General features: G+C 46.7%; 1 protein-coding gene across 2 annotated transcripts in view; it reads right to left on the reverse strand.

Moving 5' to 3' along the window:
• IL17RD (interleukin 17 receptor D) overlaps positions 1–5,413 on the reverse strand; it is a 71,000-nt gene extending 65,587 nt beyond the window's left edge. For both annotated transcript variants that reach the window (XM_047850081.1, XM_047850080.1), the window contains exon 1: positions 5,245–5,413. In XM_047850081.1, coding sequence (XP_047706037.1) covers positions 5,245–5,370 — 126 coding nt within the window. In that variant the 5' untranslated portion in view covers positions 5,371–5,413. The remainder of the gene's footprint in view (positions 1–5,244) is intronic.
• Positions 5,414–18,734: the final 13,321 nt, after the last annotated feature.

Here is an 18,734-nt window from a genome sequence, read left to right on the forward strand (position 1 = left end):
GCCTGTCAAGCTTCTAGGGGTACCTGAGCCCTTGCCTCTCCGCCCATACTCTTATAAACTGAGGAGTTGGGGGTGGGGGCGAGCTTCCTGAAGCCTAAAAACTCATCCATCAGAGGTAAAGGCAGTAAGAAACGAAAAGGTACAATTAATTGCTGATGGGGTGGCCCCAGCAGCAGCAGACATCTGCTGGGCATGGTGTGTGAAAAGCTCAGGGACCAATAAGGGGAAAAGAGGGTCTAAAAGCTTAAACACACACACACACACATTTTAGGCCAAATGAAGCATGAAAAATACTCAACTTAAAATAAAGACTTAGGAAAGCATTAGCAGTTCTTTCCTTTGTAGGGACGCTGTAAGGTTTGAACTGCAGAGAATACGATTTGGATCCTACCCTACTCTTTCCTAAGACTGTTTTCCAGACAAGCCCAGCTGTTCTGGGGAGGAACCCATGGAAGTCAGGGTCCCCTTCACTCGTGACCTCCCCTTCAGCCCCAGGCTAAAGGCACCCACCCAAACCAGGGTGACCTGCCCAGCTGCCTCCCCAGGATCCCCTCAGCCAGCCTGACCCTTCTCACTGGTCGGGGGCTCTGACAGTCTCCACTTCCTCTCTAAGTCCAGAGAAGTACTTTAAAGTCAAACTGATTTTAAATGTTTAGAATGTGGCTTCTCTCTCCCTCATCTGGCCTGGGGAAGCCTGGTCTTCTGAAAGCAATGGCTCTCATCATTGAGAGTGCATCAGAAGAACTGAACCCCCATCTCACTCCCATTCTGGAGGCATTATCTTTGAATCTGCCTTTTAACAAGCTCCCAAGGCAATCCTGATAGTGGAAGCTCCCGGACTTCACTTTGAGAAATTGTGTTCAGCGGGAAGGGTCCACAGCCGGTACTTACTTGCTGTTCTCATCCACCCAGCTGTATCCCCTTGTTAATAACTAGCACAATGCCCCAGGCACTGCAGGGGCTCTGGGGGTCGGAGGGATGGATGGGGGAGGGGAGACAAGGGAGGGCGGTTCAAGAAAGGTGGACTTGGGCTGACAGAATTCCCAATTAACATGGCAAGACAAGCCGGAGGGAAGCATTGCAGTTCTTATAAAAACGTCTCTCTGAAAAATGTGTCAACCAGGGTTGAGTCATTTTTAACGAAGAATTCTGTAAGAGACACAAGAGCATGTACAACATGGAAGACATGGCCGCAAGACAGGCCGACCAGATGCAGGCTGGGGAGCCATGAGCTGCAAGTGAATGAAAACGCATCCAATTCAGAATCAAATAAACATGCCTGGGCCCACAGCCAAGGAGAGTTCTTAGATTGGACTTTTATCAGGACCTAAATTTTAACCAGCTGGAACTTCTTTTCCAAGTACCACCCTATTCCTTCCTACCTTTCGAAATGAAGTTATTTGCCTTAAATGGGAAACTTGCACTTCATTGTAAAGACGATGCCAGCATTCTGGCTTCCTGAATTCCTGAAGGAGCAGGCTTTTTGCAGGCTAGACATTTGTTTCAGAGATAAAAGACCAGAGAAGATGTACCTCACCTAGCCAGGAAGGCATTCTTGTTCCCTCCTTCTCCACTGCAGAAAATGCCACTAAATAAAAACCTGTGGAAGCTGATGCCTAATTCTTTGTTCCATAAATGCTTTTCAAACAACCAGCAAGACGGGGGGGGGGGGGGGGGAACCTCAAAGCAACTGATTGACATAAAGTTACCCATCACAAACACAATCATTCCACTATCAAGAAACAAGAGTTAAGGTCCAGTGTAAATGAGGATGCTAGCCCCTCAGGAAGTTTTAGAAATTGTTACTTCTTTGGGAAAACTATTTATTACTTCAATAGTTTACCTGGCAAGGGCCCTAAGAGATTTTTTTTTTTAAGCAGTTGAGGAAGTGTGCCCACAACTCATTTCTAAAACACTGAGCTGTGTTCAAGATGGTATCAGCCCCTTAATTGTCCCACTAATAATGGGGAGGTTGTGAAATCTGACCACTTAAACCAGGCCGGCTCCTCAGAGAGGTGTGTTAGCAGAGCTCCTGTGGGTTAGCTGGCTGCGGTCTACCTTGCAAGTCCTGGGAAAATACACATTCCTGCAGGGGCAAGAGTTCGTGGAACAAATGCTCCATGGAGATCAAGGGGGTCATTTGCTCAGTTCCTCGGCAGCACCCAGATCCTGCCCCTCCTTCAGGGCTCATTTTTCCACCCTGGTGTCCCCTTCTCAGGTTCCATGTGACCTAGACCCACAGGAAACTGTCTCCTGTTTGCCTCACACACAATCGACCCTTCTTGTATGTCTGCATGGCCCCAACTAGACTGTAAGCAACCTCATAACTGAGACCAACATCTACGGGCTAAACACCACTATCTGGTAGGGGACTCAGACATGAATCGAATGCCCAAGTCACTGCTCACCAGTATTCACTGGCCAGTCCTCTGACAGAGCAACTTCTGGAAGAACTGATGCAGGGAGGTGGGGGCAGGGAAGGATTCCTGCAGGAAGTGCTGCTCGAGCAGAGAAGGGACGCTGAGGGGTAAAGAAAAGGAACACAGACAGGAACAGCATGTGCAAAAGCATGCTAAGGAGAGGACACTGGGGCTCAGTGCTCTCATCTCTCCAATCCACTTCCTAAAATATATCACTTAATACAGGATTTAACAGGAAGGCTGGAGTCTAATTGGGCTCAGCCAAGACTTACAGGGCTCCAGGCTTTGAGGCCACTAAGATGAAGTATCTAGTTAAGGAAAACCATCCTAAGACACAGATGTCAACAAATATTGAGATGGTAGTCTGGTGGGAACCAAAGTGCAAGGACCTGCATGAGAAAGCAAACCAAGGGGAATGGCATTTAGGGAGGTCTTCCCTGCGGTGGCATCACCTGAGCTGAGTCTTTGGCCAGGGGGAAGGCATCCTAGGAGCAGAGAAAGTATGCTTCAGCAGCTTTACGCTGGCACAAAAGTTAGGGAGCAGGCTGGAAAGGTGGGCTTGCAAGACAGGTAGGCAAGGGGGGTTGGGGAGAGCTGGTGGCTCCATCAGATGTACCAAAAGGCAAGTCCAGGAGGGAAGCAGCCATGTATCAGGTTGGAAAGAGTGTAGAATCTGAGAGATGGTCCAGAGACTTCCATGCTCATTCAAGAAGGAATGAAAATGACCCAAGGAGAGGATTAGTGGGACCAAAGTAAAAGCTGTTGAGAAGGTCACTCCCAACTAGGAATTGTGGTGGGAGAAAAGAGGCCAGCCTGAGTGTAAGCCTGCTGGACCAGGGGCCACTATTAACTTGTGGAGAATGCACAGTTAGGAGACAAACACATTCCCACAGGCAGAGAGAACAAAACCGCCAGCCTGGCTCTTTTAGGTCACTATTATACCCAAGGCATTAAGACTTCACAAGCTTTGTGCACTGACACATAAAGCCACCTAGACAATGCAGAAACACAGCAATTAGGACTGATCCACCTGTGCTGTCATATGAAAACTCAGAATAAAATGCATGTGATGCTCCTACAGTTCTTCAAAAGCCAAAATACCTGTTTAGACCCAAAAAGTTTAGCAGGATCTTGGGCACCTGGGGGCTCAGTCGGATAAGCATCCGACTCTTGATTTTGGCTCAGGTCATGATCTCACAGTTGAGTTCGAGCCCAGCATCAGGCTCTGCACTGTGTCCTTGTGGAGCCTGCTGGGAAATCTCTCTCCCTCTCTCTCTGCCCTTACCCCATTCACACACTCTCTCTCAAAATAAATAAATAAACTTAAAAAAAAAATTTAAGTTTATCAGGATCAGTAAGTCAATATGAGACAGCCTTAAGGAAAACTTTTTTATCTACATACTGGGAAAAACTCGGTATCTTAAAATATAATAATAGTGATATTTTACTAAAGTGGGACAGAGTACGAAAAGGTGATGTTTTACCCAAAAAGGAAGGCTATATTCACTGTGATGTGGTGGAAGGGTGTATTATAGCTGTCTATAGCAAAGCTATTGGGTTTGAAGATATCCCATCTGCTGCCTCATACTTGGTTTTCTGCACTGCGTTTCTCTGAATGTGGGGCAAAAGAGCTGAAAGCAATAGCCTAAGATCCTAAAAGGGTGCCAGGTGCTAGGCCTGGACTGCTGAGGCCATTCAGAACATCCCAGAAGAGGTGGCACAACGTTGTTCTAAGTAAATGACCCATCTCTCAGAGAAACAGTGCTGGGATAACTAGGAAATCTCCATCTATTCCCATTTTCCAAGTGAAGAAACTGGAGCCCGGAAGCACAGACAAGGTCATGTTCGTGGCTGCCTATGTCCTCTCCACATGTCTGAAGGCCTTGAGTGCCCTGACGCCGGGCCGCCCTGGCTTCAGTGGGAGGTGAGGGGCAGACAGATGCACTCTCCCTGCTCTGGCGCCGCCCAAACCCAGAAACCCTGGTGGGGACATGGGAACTCAGCATCCCCGCGCACACAGCCTACCACCCCACGCCCGCCACCGGGACAGCATCAAAGTGGTCGGTTAGTGGGGGAAGTCTCCAAGCACAAGGCGAAATCTGTGCACCTCTCTAGTCTCCTCTGGGGCTCCTGACCGAGGTGATAAACTCATGCCTCCCTCTGGTCTAGAAAAATATCCACAGGTCAAGCTGGGGACGGGGAGAGGGAGTGTAGGTCATCCGTGAGACCATTCTCTAGACGAAGGACGACGAGCAAAATTTCCCAGCAAGTCAGGAGTCGGGGCTGGGGTGAAAGTGGGGTAAGACTGCACAGCCTAGAAGGAACAATGCGGCCACGAGAGGGGGCGCATCCCTCCCCTGCGCTCTGGGTCCCTTCTCTGGCAGTCCTGGGCCTTTGCAGAGTTGTGAACCGGAGGTCCGCGGGAAGACCCCCACTGCCGGGTCCAAAGCGCCCCCAGTTCGGACAGCTCGGAGGATCCCAGACCCGGGGCGAAGGAGGTACCGGTCCGGGAACAAAGGGTGGGGCGCCCTTCTCCCGCCCGCCGCGGGACGCCCTTCTCACCCGCCCTCTGGGAGCCGGACCCCAGCCAGTGACCGCGCCTCATTAGCAACACAAAGCCGGGGGTCGGGCGGCCCCTTTCATCCGGGCCGGGGCTGGCGGACGTGCACCCCGGGAGGGAAAGAAGGGCGGGAGCAGCGGGGATCCCAGCCCTGCCGCTGACTCTGCGAATGGCAGGCACGTCTGCACCGGCTCAGCTGCCCGCGAGCACCTGTGCGCACCGCGCCCGCCGCGCTTTTGGGGACGGCGAGAAGTTTCTCCTTACCCTCCAGCCGCAGGTGTCGGCGCCCCGCGCTCTGCTGGAGCCGCCCGCGGCCACGGCCAGCTGCGAGCCGTTAAGGCAAGCGTTGACCGTGAAGAAGACGGAGCAGAGCTGCAGCCACGGGGCCATGGCCGTGCGCTTGTCCAGCCCTACCTACTCTGCACCCCGGCTGCCTGCCTCTGGCCAGCCCCAAGTGGGCGGTGGCGCCGGCGGCGGCGGCAGAGCTGGCCGCATCAACGAGCATGCGCCGCCCTCCCGAATCCTGCCCCTTCCCTCAGGGCCCCGCCCCCAGCCTCCACTTTCGCGTCCTGGCCCCGCCCCTCTAGCCCAGCCCTCCCTTTGGCCCCACCCCACTCTGTAGTCCACGCCCCCTACGGCCACACCCCGAGCCTCCACCCAGAAGCCCGCAGCTGCAGTTTTTTTCCCTTCACCTGACAGGTCTGTTTTTTAATCCAAAGGATTTGTCCAAGTGACGCCTGCGCCCAGCAAAAACTCGGAAAAATACAAAGAATGTAATAATAATGGTTCTAGTAATAATTTAACCAGCGCCTATTTGCCAGGCCTCTTTTTTGTTTTTAATGTTTATTTATTTTTGAGAGACAGAGAGACAGAGAATCCAAAATAGGCTCCACACAGTCAGCACAGATGCCAGGCTTCTTCTTGAATCCTTCCAACCACACTGGTAAGTGTCACTATTGTTCTCTCACTTTGGGGGGGGCACAGTAAAGTTAGGGCAATGTGATGGTTAGAAAAATCCTGGCTGGGACCTCCAACAAATGACTCGCTCTCTCCATGCTACTGTTCCTGCAAACTGAAATAACAAAAGTATGCTAATTTGGGGAGGATTGTACTGGTTAGCACATAGCAAGGGCTCAATAAATGCTACAATCTATCATTGACTGGCAGAAGGACACCCAGCTGGTACCCACCTGAGATTCAAATCCAAATCTGACAAAAGCAATACTCTTAGTCACTACGTTTGTCAAACTTACATTGTGAAACAGGTGGTGTCTCTGTTTGGAAGAGGAAGCTGAGGCTCAGAGAAGTGGAGAAGCCAAGGTCATATGACTTTTCACCACAAGCCCCTTCCCACTTTCACTTGTGTCTGTGCACCTGAATCCCACCACTTCACTCTCCTCCACTGCCCCACCCCTCATCTAGGCCCCCACCTCCTCCTCCACAATTGCTTCCTAAGGGCTAAATTGCCTGCTTCCACTTTTGTCTCAGTATATAATGCATCTCTCTACCTGAAATCAGATCACTGACATCTGATTTAAAATCCTCCAGGGTGGCATTTATTCAATGGCCATTTACCATTAAATCCATACTGACCTCCTCTTCCCCTACATTATCTCTTCCCACTCTGCCTTCACCCCCTGGCTCCAGCAGTGTGGATCTGCTCACTCAACTGCATCTTGGGCTTCTTGTCCCAGCAAACTCTCACCTCTGTCTTTCCAACAAGGCATCCTCCTCTACTTGACTTTCTCCTTCTAGGGCCCATAATCCCCTTCTTCTCCTCGTCTGTCTGGCCTAAATGTGGTGACAGCTCAGTTGCTGCTAACACTGGGTTCCTGCAGTTTCCCTCATGGCTCCACACACCCTGCCCATACCTTGTATTTAAACTCCCTGTGGAGACAGAGGCGGCCCCAGCTTTCCATGCTACCCCCGTGGAGAAGGAAGACTCTTCTCAATACAGCTAGCAGAAGTCCTGGGCACTGGCTCTGACAAGACCACTTTGGAACCAGGGAGCAGAGCTAGCTTCATCTGAACCCCAGAGGCTGGAAGTGAAAAACAACGGTTGTGCAAAGAAAAACTGGCATTGTTGCCAGAGAAAGCGAGGATGGGTACCGTGTTCACCAAACAACAGCATCCACCACAAGCCCCAGGTGCTGAGACTTCCTGTCCATGTGCACCACTGGACAGAAATGTTTTCTTTTTTATCTCGCTGCCAGGATATTCAGGAATTCAGCCAGACCCAGTGAGGGCAAGAACCGCAACTTCTTTGGTCAACCAGAAGAACCAGGATCCACAGAAGGTTGCCTACAAAGTAGCCTTCTCTGAATAGACCTCACACAGCATATTGCTTCTCTGGGGGGAACTGTTGGTTCAGTGCTCTGCTCCCTTCCAGACCTCTGCCCACCTCCCTGACACTCTTGGTACTTCTCTCTGGGTCGTTCCCAACTCCTATAGCAGGGGATCTTAGAGGTCTGGCCATGAATATCAGGAGCGCCAGGGGCTGAGACAAGGCCAGGACCACATGGGTGTCAATGAAACACCATGGAAACCATGAGGCTGCCTGCTCCTTAAGCTCCTTAATGTGTATGACATTCCAGCCTAGATAAGCTTCATAATTTATTAACCAATCACCTGCTGAGGGACTTGTCTTACAATCAGTGATTCAAAAATATCCTCACACATTTAACTCGATACATCCATTCACCTATTTTCTTAAGATACATTCCTAGAATCAGAATTGCTGGATTATACACATTTAAAATTGCTAAACTGCTCAATATCTACTGCAAGCTTAACTGCTTTTCTGATTCATAGTGAGGCCATGTTCCCAAGTATTTAGTGGCCCTTTGCATTTCTTCTTTGTTCCAGGGTTGGACTCTAGGAAAGGCAGCAGTACTTGGAGCTTATGACCAAGGGAGAGACTTTAGGAGGGCGCTGGGGAGAGGAAAGTGTTTCTTCTTGGGCTTTACTCACATCACCATATGATTGAGTAAACAGGGAAGGCAGAGCAACACTCTCGCTCCCTTTCCAGTCTACACACACACACACACACACACACACACACACACACACCACCTCCCAGCTCACTGCCCAGCCTGGCAACTGACAGCCTCTGAAAACATGCTGCAGAGTGCAGAGTGCTCCAACTTTTCTAAAGGAGTACAGAGGACACAAGAAAGAAAAGGCCTAAATGTCCATTCCAAACCTTGTTAGAATGACATCCCTCAGGACCAAGGATTGAGAGGCCCTCCTATTTACCTTCTAGGGAGGCCATACGCCAGTTGGGGGTAGGGGGTGGGTGGTAGGGGAGGGGAGAACCACATACATCAAAGGGTCAAATTTGGTCAGGAAATAAAGGTAGTAAATTGTCATTTGGCAACATCCTCCCCATTCTGGTCTTCTCCATTGATTCCTTGCCTCTCATTCCCCCCCCCCCTTTTTTTAAAGAACATTTTATTTTTTATTTTTTTAATTTTTTAAAGTTTATTTATTTAAAGAGAGAGAGAACAGGAGAGGGGCACAGGGACAGGAGAGAGAGAGAATCTCAAGCAGGCTCCCACTGGAGCTGTCAGTGCTGAGCCCAATGCAGGGCTCCAACCCGTGAACTGTGAGATCATGACCTGAGCAGAAATCAAGAGTTGGACGCTCAACCGACTGAGCCACCCAGACGCCCCCTTCATCCCCTCTTTTCACCCAGGACCCTTCAGAATATTTGTGAGACTGTAAGAAGTGAATCTCTGTACTGAGAGCTGAGATAAAATGAGGGGGCTGGGCCTCTACATGGCCTCCATGGACCATACCGTCCTCCAGACTACAGTGGAGCCCAGCTGTGTACGTAGGTGACCAGAGGATGAAGCCCTCCTCAAATACAACATATGGGCTCATGTACCACAGCCAAGATTGCCTGTGGCCCAGTCACAATTTCAGCCATCCCTCACCACCCCTGACTGATCCACCTCTCCTGCCTCCACTGCCTGGCTCTCTGCCTGGTCCACATTAGTGGGCAAGAAACTGATGCTGCCTCCATTCCAGTTTGGAATGAAGCTGGAGATTAAACAGATTAAATCATCTTTAAGCTGTTGGTGAAATGTAAATATATTTCCCCAATTTACCTAAAACCTAACCAGATAAGAAAAACCCTTAATATAAAGACTGGATTTTGTTAGGAGTCAAATTATCCCCTGAAACATAAGAAAGGGTAAAGTGATGATAGAAATAATTTGAATCCTGGAATCATTTTTAGCAGAGAAAAACTAAAGACAGTTTTAATAAGCAGTGGTTAGAATCACTGAGCCAAGCTTCAAATTTATTTTCGGTATTATGCTCAAGTAGTATGTTTTATATACTAATCAAGACATTAAAGGTAAAGGATGTTCCCAGCCAGGCTCCCAGCAGGCTTGGGTGCAAGTTTCCCAAGGCTTTAGGGGAGCAGTATGCAGAAAACTGGCAGGGTCCTGAGAGCCCCAGCCTCTGTCCTAGCCTTCTAAGGCTGCCGGGATGCTAGCCCGGCCACGGGCAGTCCTGGATCCCAGGAAGTAGATGTCCACTTCACAGATGGGGAAGCAGAGATTCAGTGAGGAGGTCCTAAACTCATCTGAGGTCCTAAACTCGCCTTCCTCCTCCCTCCTTCCCTCACACTGCTTCTGACGCCCCGCAGTCTTCCCAAACTGATCTTGGCTCCGCCAAGAGTGCCCAGAGGCCCGGAACGGGGACTGGAGGTAGTCCTGGGGCAGACGACCGAACCCCGCGCCCGGAAATCCGCGGACCCGCAACCCCAAAGTGCCGGACGCGGTGCGTGCTGCGGCCACTAAACAGAATTCACGGTTCCACCGCCACTTCCCATTTTTTCCCCCCAGGAGGAAAAGAGGACCGAGGTGCCCAGTGTCCACAGTAACCCCTAGGGGGCGCGCATGGTCCAGATCGGAGACGCCAGAACAATCCTGGACCGCACCGCTGCGAGCGCACTTCATTCTAGGGCAAAAGCCCCAGCGCAGGTGCAAATACTGGCTGTTAGAGGACCCGGTGCTAACTTTGGGGGTAAGTAGAGTTCAGGAAGTGGTAACAAAAAAGGGTTAAATATGGGCTTTCAGTAAAAAATATGGGCTTTTAGTAACTGTATGGCTTTGAGCAATTAATTCACTGAGCCACTCTTTGAGTGTCAATTCTCTCAGTGGTCACACAGGAATGAATGATGTGGATGAAGTCCTCAGTGGGTTTTTGAAATAAGCAAATGGCTATGAGGAGTGCTACTATTGCAAGCAGTAGACCAGGAGTTGATGCAGACAGGCCCAGGGGCAGCTGGAACCCAGACAGTAGCTTAGAGAAATGGGCACTTTTACCTCCTTCAGGAGCTAGTGCCCTGGTTTGGATCTGTACTAGACTGGAAGGCTATGGGCCATATCCTGTTTACCATTCATTCATTCATTCATTCAACAAGTGCCATGGAATTCCTGCACTACACCAGGCATTATGCCAGAAGCTGGTAACCAGTTGAACAATCAGATACTGTACACAACAGACACGGTCCCAGCTGTCATAGAACCAAAAACAAATGTTCCATGGGAAACGCTGGCATTACTCAACTACATGCCCGGGGGATAATTAAAATTAGATGGATTGCCTCTAAGGAAGTGATGGCTGAGATGAGGTACCTGGACAAAGGAGAGGGGAGCAAGGACAGGAAGAATGTTCTAGTCAGAGGGAGCAGCATATGCAAAGGCCCTGGGGGATTGAGAGCATGGCATCTTCAAGGAACCAAAAGAGGCCAGTGTGATTGGAGAGCAGTGAGATATGGAAGAATGGTACAAGGTGAGCTCAAAAGGCCTGCAGGGATAGGCAGGCATGACGTTGTACCCTGGTTTGAACCTTAGAGTACCCAGTGGCTTCTGAGAGGTTTAAGGGCAATGGCAGGACTGTATTTTGAAAAGGTCCCTGCATCCCAAGTGCCAGGCACAGGGTACTACCCTGTGTGTAGTAGGCATTTGATACATACTTGTTAACTGAATAAGTTACTAGGATCATTATTGAAATTCTGGGATTTAATGTCCTGAATGCAAAAATCATTAAAAACCCTGGAAAAGCATCCAACCCTACTAAAGTTCTAAATAATGCAAATAAAATAAAATAAAATGCATAAAGTTTTCTTGTCTTTTAAGGTTATTTATACTATAAAGCCCTTTATTATCTTTAATAGACTATTTTTTAAGAACAATTTTAGATTTACAGAAAAATCGAGAATACAGAGAGTACCCATATACCCTGTCCCTAGTTTTCTTTATTATTAACATATTACATTAGTGTAGCACAGTTATTATAATTAATAAACCAATATTGATACGTTATCATTACTGAAGTCCAAATTTTATTCAGACTTCCTTAGTTTTTACCTCATGTCTTTTTTCTGTTCCAGCATCCCATCCAGGACACCACATAACTTGTAGTTGCCATGTCTCAGGTCCTTTTGACTGTGACAGTTTCCCAGACTGCCCTTGTATTAGAATAACATTGGTTAGGTACTTTGTAGGATGCCCCTCTATTGGGATTTGTCTGATGTTTCTCGCATGATATTACTGGATATTACTATGTTTTTACTTTAATCAAAGTTATACATAAAAAGTTTTGCAAGTCTCATTAGTTCTAATAGATGGAAAATGAAAAACAGTAACCTCTGACCTGTCTCTTGTGACCCTCACTCCCCAGAGCATCTTGGTTCAACTCTTCTTGCTATTTTCCGGCATTTGGTGCCATGTTTCTAAATCATAGGCTGATCTTGCTTTTCCTGACCGACCAGTTTAGATGCTGGCTCCTAACTTCCTGCTCTTTATGACATATGAAAACTGTGCTCTCTTTGTGTTCTCTTCCTCTATCCACGCACTGAGGTTTGTCCTGGATGTCTCCCTCTGCCCTTCCAGAGCCATTCTAACCTGTACAGACCTCATCAATGGACTTTCTTGCTCTCAGTCTTCAGGGTGGGTTGGGTCAATGTGGGGCACAGGCAGGCAGTTGGGGGAGGGAGAGAGCCAAAGTGTTTCTGCCCTCAGTTACCTGTCTGTCCAGGTGCTGTGGGGGCTGCATGTCTGGCATTGGTGTCAGACAGGCTCTCCAGTTCCTGACAACTGCTCCCACCCCCTTGCCACCTCAGGTCTCTGTGTGTGCAGGGTGGGTAATAGCCCCCCATACTGGTACTGCACCTTCCTTTTTGGTTTCTTTTCATCTTGCCCACAAAGCCTCTTTCATGAAGTTCTCCTCAAATTACCCCACTTGAGAGTTGTTTCGTTTTGGAATCCTGACTAATAAATTACAATATTTTGATTAAATCAACATTCAGCATTTATATCATTGTGATAATAATTATGACACACCATTTACTTTACAGGCAAGTAGTGTTTTATGATAATATTTCCTTTCTTGGGGCATCTGGTGGCTCACTCGGTTGAGTACCCAACTCTTGGTTTCAGCTCAGGTCACGATCTCAGGGTCATGAGATCGAGCCCTGCATCAGGCTCCACACTGACAGTGCAGAGCCTGTTTGGGATTCTCTCTCTCTCTCTCTCTCTCTCTCTCTCTCTCTCCCTCTCTCTCTCTCTCTCTCTCTCTCTCACACACACACACACACACACAATAAATAAACTTAAAATATTTCCTTTCTTGTTACAACTTTTTTTGGTGTGTGTGTGTGTGTATTTAATATTTTTTACCTTTTTAATATAACCCTTGTTAAATTTTCCCATACAACTTTCCACATGGTCAGAGGCATTAGATTTTCCCCTCAGGGTTTTATTTCAGGAGAATTCCCCCTGGAGTGCTCATGCTTCTGCCCAGGGTTGGAGTCAGGGTTGGAGGTTCTTCAGGTCTCCAGCCCAGCTGTCCTTTCCTTTCCTTCCCTTCTCTCTGGTGCTAAAATCCTATTTTCTGTCGCTTTAAAACTTTTTTTTATTAATTTTGTAATGTTCATTATTTATTTTTGAGTTGCGGGGGAGGGCAGAGAGAGACAGAGACACAGAATCTGAAGCAGGCTCCAGGCTCTGAGCTGTCAGCACAGAGCCCGACACAGGGCTCGAACCCACGAACTGTGAGATCATGACCTGAGCAGAAGTCAGAGGTTTAACCAACTGAGCCACCCAGGGACCCCTCTCTTTTATGAAAATCCTCAGTTAGCTGATAGATATGCCAAGTTTATCCTTCAATTTTCTTATTATCAGCTATTTTCCATCTCCTACTCACTTCGTTCCATTCCTTATAACATTTCTCCAACTAGATCTTCAAAATCTGATGAATTTTTATTTTATTATATTTCCTAATATCCAAGAGCAGCTCTTTCTTATTTGGTGATTGTCCCTTTTGCAGAACATCCTATTCTTGCTTAAAGGAAGTAATTCCTTCTCTTATCTCTCTGAGAAGTAGTTTCATTCAAGTTTCCTCTATTTTCCCAAATGCCTTTTTTAGTTTGTGAACTTTTACAAATGGAATTGGATTTTTCTGGATTTTCTAGAATTATTCTTAAGGAAATGGACATGCTCTGTCAGCAGGTTAGGATTCACACTGGGTAATCAATGTCCAGAAACAAAGATCCCAGACAGGTCACGTATGTCAAGAGGAAAGAGGCCCCACTGAGCCACTCAGATGAGACACGGTCAATAAACAGCCTGGAGCAACCATGCAACTCAGCCATTGTATTTCTCAAATTGTCTCACCTAGGGGCGCCTGGGTGGCACAGTCAGTTAAGCGTCCGACTTCAGCCAGGTCACCATCTCGCGGTCCGTGAGTTCGAGCCCCGCGTCGGGCTCTGGGCTGATGGCTCAGAGCCTGGAGCCTGTTTCTGATTCTGTGTCTCCCTCTCTCTCTGCCCCTCCCCCGTTCATGCTCTATCTCTCTCTGTCCCAAAAATAAATAAACGTTGAAAAAAAAATTAAAAAAAAAAATTGTCTCACCTATAATTTTTAATTCTCCATTTACCTTCTATCACCAGATTTGTTTATTCTCTCCAGTACCATCTTGAACCTGAATGATACGGCTTGTGACATATACAAGTGCAGAATCATAATGACTAGTGTTTTATTTTTATTTATTAAAAAAATTTTTTTAATGTTTTATTTATTTTTCAGAGAGATAGAGATAGTGTTTTTATATTCAACTGTTTATTTAGCAAACATTTATTGAGTGCCTACTGTATGCCAGGCACTGGCCAGGCACTGTGCAAGGCATTGGAATAGAACATGCACAAAGTCATGAGGTCCCTGCCCTCCAGGAACTCACTTTCCAGGACAGTACCTCACACTTAGCAGAACCTCCTGAGCTTTGGAGGCAGCCACTGAGAGCTCTACTTAACAGATGAAGGATCTGGGCTCACAAAGGTTTCCTGGTTTGCCTGAATGACACACAGCTATTTAGAGATTATGATGCATCATGAACCCAATCCTCTTTTCAAAGTGTGTAAAGAGGAGCTGTAGATAATGAACCATGGAAAGACGGTTCAGAGTAACAGGAAGAAAGCTAAAAGGAAATGGTCTTAGGGTTCTCCAGAGAAACAGAACCAACAGAATATGTAGAGATATATATAAGAAGAGATTTATTATAGGAATCTATTCCTATAGGAATAGGTTCATGCAGTCATGGACACTGAGAAGTCCCACAATCTGCTGTCTGCCAGCTGAAGAATCAGGAAAGCTCGTGGTATAATTTAGTCCAAGTCCAAAAGCCTGAGAAATAGGGGCTGATGATATAAGTCCCAACCTGAATCTGAAAGTCTGAGACCAAGAGTACCAGTGTCCGAGGGCAAGAGAAGATGGATGTCTCAGCTCAAGCAGAGAAAGAGAGAGAATTCGCCCTTCCTCTGCCTTTTTGTTCTACTGGGGCTTCAACCAGTTGGAAAATGCCTACCTGCATTGGGGAGGGCCATCTGCTTTAGTCAATTCACCAATTAAAATGTTAATTTTTTTTCTGGAAACACACATCCAGACACGATCCAGAAATAATTTTTCACCAGCTATCTGGGCATCCCTTAACCCAGTTAAGTTGACACATAAAATTAACCATCACAGAAGCCAAGGGGAAAAAGTGTTTCAAAGTATTTGCTCAGGCCCTAGCTGCCCCAGTTTACATTTAAGCAGGAGTCAGCTCAGGGCAAATGGCCGGGAACAAGGGCTCCCAACGCACTTGGGGGAAACAGGACGGAAAGGAAGGAAGAAACACACGATGCTCATTTTACAATCGCAGGGTGCATCTTCTCTGCTCCTCTGGAGTTAATGCCAGTGGGGGAAGAGCCTCACAGTTGAATAACTTGCACAGCTGAATAGAAGCAGCAGGTGGCAACCCCAGTGTCAGAGCCTTCGAGGGTGTGCCCTCACTGTAGAGATAGGGCCAACCAGTCCCTCTCAGTTGTGAGCAAAAAAAAAAACCAAAAAACCAAAAAAACCCCACAGCACTCCCTGACTCTAGTCTCCCAACCTAAGGCCCTCAAGCAGGAAATTCTAGAGCTAAATTTCACTAGAGATGGAGCAAGGGAGTGACAGATTGCAAAAACAGACACAGAACAAGGCATTGAGCCAAGTTCATGAGCAAGAGAAATCAGCCTCGCACCAGCAACAAAAACGTACAGAGAACCCTGAGGGGCCTGCAAGCACCCACCAGGCCAGGCCTCTTCTTCCTCCCAGGGAACAGCTCTGAGGATTCAGGTGAGATGGCAGCTCCATAGCCCTGCCCCACAGGCGGACCCCCCACTCCTTGGAGGGGAGATTAGCATAGGCTGGGGGTGTGGGGACAGGAGTGGCCCCTGTCAGGGACAATGGTTCACCCTCCCCTCTCTGGAGAGGTCAGACGATGACTTCCACTGGCCTTCTCTGGTGCACATAAATATATATACTTAAACTGGAGACCTAAAATAAATTCTTCCATCGCTGCTGGCTGCCATTATGTAATGTCTCACAGTGTTTCCCTGGGACTCTCCAGGCGGTCTCATTTATTGCCTTGGTTGTGCTTCCAGCTTTGTTCATGACTTCCAAACTGCTTTCCATAAAATTGAGCCATATGTACATTGGCTACTCTCGACATAGTTTGTACCGTTAAAAGTATGCATATATTGTTGCGAGGCCAATGTTGAGAGTGGTGTGCAAGACCATAGATTGGATTCCTTTTAAAAAAATTTTTTTTTCAACGTTTATTTATTTTTGGGACAGAGAGAGACAGAGCATGAACGGGGGAGGGGCAGAGAGAGAGGGAGACACAGAATCGGAAACAGGCTCCAGGCTCTGAGCCATCAGCCCAGAGCCTGACGCGGGGCTCGAACTCACGGACCGCGAGATCATGACCTGGCTGAAGTCGGACGCTTAACTGACTGCACCACCCAGGCGCCCCTGGATTCCTTTTTTAAAAACTGGCAACATTTCAAGCTCGTTTTTTAAAAAAATGTTTTTGAAATATTTTTAAATTTACAGAAAAGTTGCAAAAATAGTTCAAAGAGTACCTGTATATTCTCCACTCAGCTTCCCCTAACCTCTTACATAACCTCTTGTGTAACCGTAGCCCAATTATAGAAACCAGAAACAACATTAATATGATACTACTGCGTAATCTACAGATGTTATTGGGATTTTACCATTCTCCCTACTCGTAATGTCCTCTTTTTAAAAATAAATTTTTTAATTTTAGAATTGTTTCTTTTTAATTTAATTTTTTATTTTTTAAAATTTACATCCAACTTAGTTAGCATATAGTGCAACAATGATTTCAGGAGTAGATTCCTTAGTGCCCCTAACCCATTTAGCCCATCCCCCCTCCCACAACCCCTCCCCTTAATCCTCCATTTGTTCTCCATATTTATGAGTCTCTTCTGTTTTGTCCCCCTCCCTGTTTTTATATTATTTTTGTTTCCCTTCCCTTATGTTCATCTGTTTTGTCTCTTAAAGTCCTCATATGCGTGAAGTCATGTGATTTTTGTCTTTCTCTGACTGACTAATTTCACTTAGCATAATACCCTCTAGTTCCATCCACGTAGTTGCAAATGGCAAGATTTCATTCTTTTTGATTGCCGGGTAATACTCCATTGTATATGTATACCACATCTTCTTTGTCCATTCATCGATCGATGGACATTTGGGCTCTTTCCATACTTTGGCTATTGTTGATAGTGCTGCTATAAACATGGGGGTGTATGTGTCCCTTCGAAACAGCACACATGTATCCCGTGGATAAATGCCTAGTAGTGCCATTGCTGGGTCATAGGGTAGTTCTGTTTTTAGTTTTTTGAGGAACCTCCATACTGTTTTCCAGAGTGGTTGCACCAGCTTGCATTCCCATAGAATTGTTTTTAAAATCACAGAAAAATTGAGAAGAGAGTACTGAGTTCCCATGTACTCATACCCAGTTTCCCCTTCCATTAACATTTTATGTTAGTATACTATATTTGCCACAATAAATGAATCAATATTAATACGTAATTATTAACTACAGCCCATACGTTATTCAGATTTCTTTCTTTTTTCTGTAATGCCACTTTTATGTGCCAGGATCCCATCTGAAATACCACATGATATTTAGTTGTTATCCTGCTTAGGTGCCTCTGGGCTGTGACAGTTTCTCAGACTTTTCTTGTTTTTGATGACTTTGACAGTTTTGAGTACTGATCAGGTATGTTGTAGGCTGCCCCTCAACTGTAATCTGTCTGGTGTTTTTCTCATGAACAGATGGGGATATGGGTTTCTGAGAGAAAGACCACAGAATTGAAGTGTCATTCTTGTCACGTTGTACCGATGGTCCACTAACGTCCTATTTCTGGTCCAGGCTCCATCTGGAATCCTGCAATGCATTTAGTTGTCATGTCTCCTTAGTCCCCAGTCTCTGAAAGTTCCTCAGTCTTTGTGCTTCATGATCTTGACACTTTTGAAGAGTATTCAAAACTGTTCCTTAATTTGGAATTGTCTGATGTTTTTTCATGACTGGATTCAAGTTATGAAATTTTGGTAAGAATGCCAGAAAAATGATGTTGTGTATCATATCATGGGGTACATGGTGTCACTATGTATTATTTCACTTTTTAAAAAGTTTTTATTTATTTATTTATTTAGAGAAAGCATAAGTAGGGGAGGGGCAGAGAGAAAGGGGGGAAGCGGATCTGAAGCAGGCTTTGCACCGACAGCAGAGAGCCCAATGAGGGGCTCGAACTCTCAAACCATGAGATCATGACCTGAAGTCAGACACTTAACCAACTGAGTCACCCAGGTGCCCCTTATTTTCTTTTTTGCCTCATATTTATTTATTTTTGAGAGAGAGACAGACAGACAGACAGAGCATGAGCAGGGGAGGAGCAGAGAGAAAGGGAGACACAGAATCCAAAGCAGGCTCCAGGCTCTGAGCTGTCAGCACAGAGCCCAACGCAGGGCTCAAACCCATGAACCTCAAGATCATGATCTGAGTCAAAGTGGGAAGCTTAACCAACTGAGCCACCCAGGCGCCCCTTTACTTTTTTTTAAGTAAGTGCTACAACCCAATGTGGGGACTGAACTCATATCCCCAAGATCAAGAGTTGCATGCTCTACTGATTGAACCAGCCAGGCACCCTTTTTATTTTACTTCTTTTTTCTTTTTAAACATTTTATTTATTTAAGTAGTCTCCACACCCAACGTGGGGCCTGAACTTACAACCCCAAGATCAAGAGTCTCATGCTCTTCCAACTGAGTCAGCCAGGCTCCCCCTCTTATTTTACTTTTGATCACTTGGTTAAGATGGTGTCTTCCAGATGTCTCCACTGTAACATTACTAT

Source organism: Prionailurus viverrinus, chromosome A2 (assembly GCF_022837055.1).
Source record: "Prionailurus viverrinus isolate Anna chromosome A2, UM_Priviv_1.0, whole genome shotgun sequence".
Classification (NCBI taxonomy): Eukaryota; Metazoa; Chordata; class Mammalia; order Carnivora; family Felidae; genus Prionailurus; species Prionailurus viverrinus.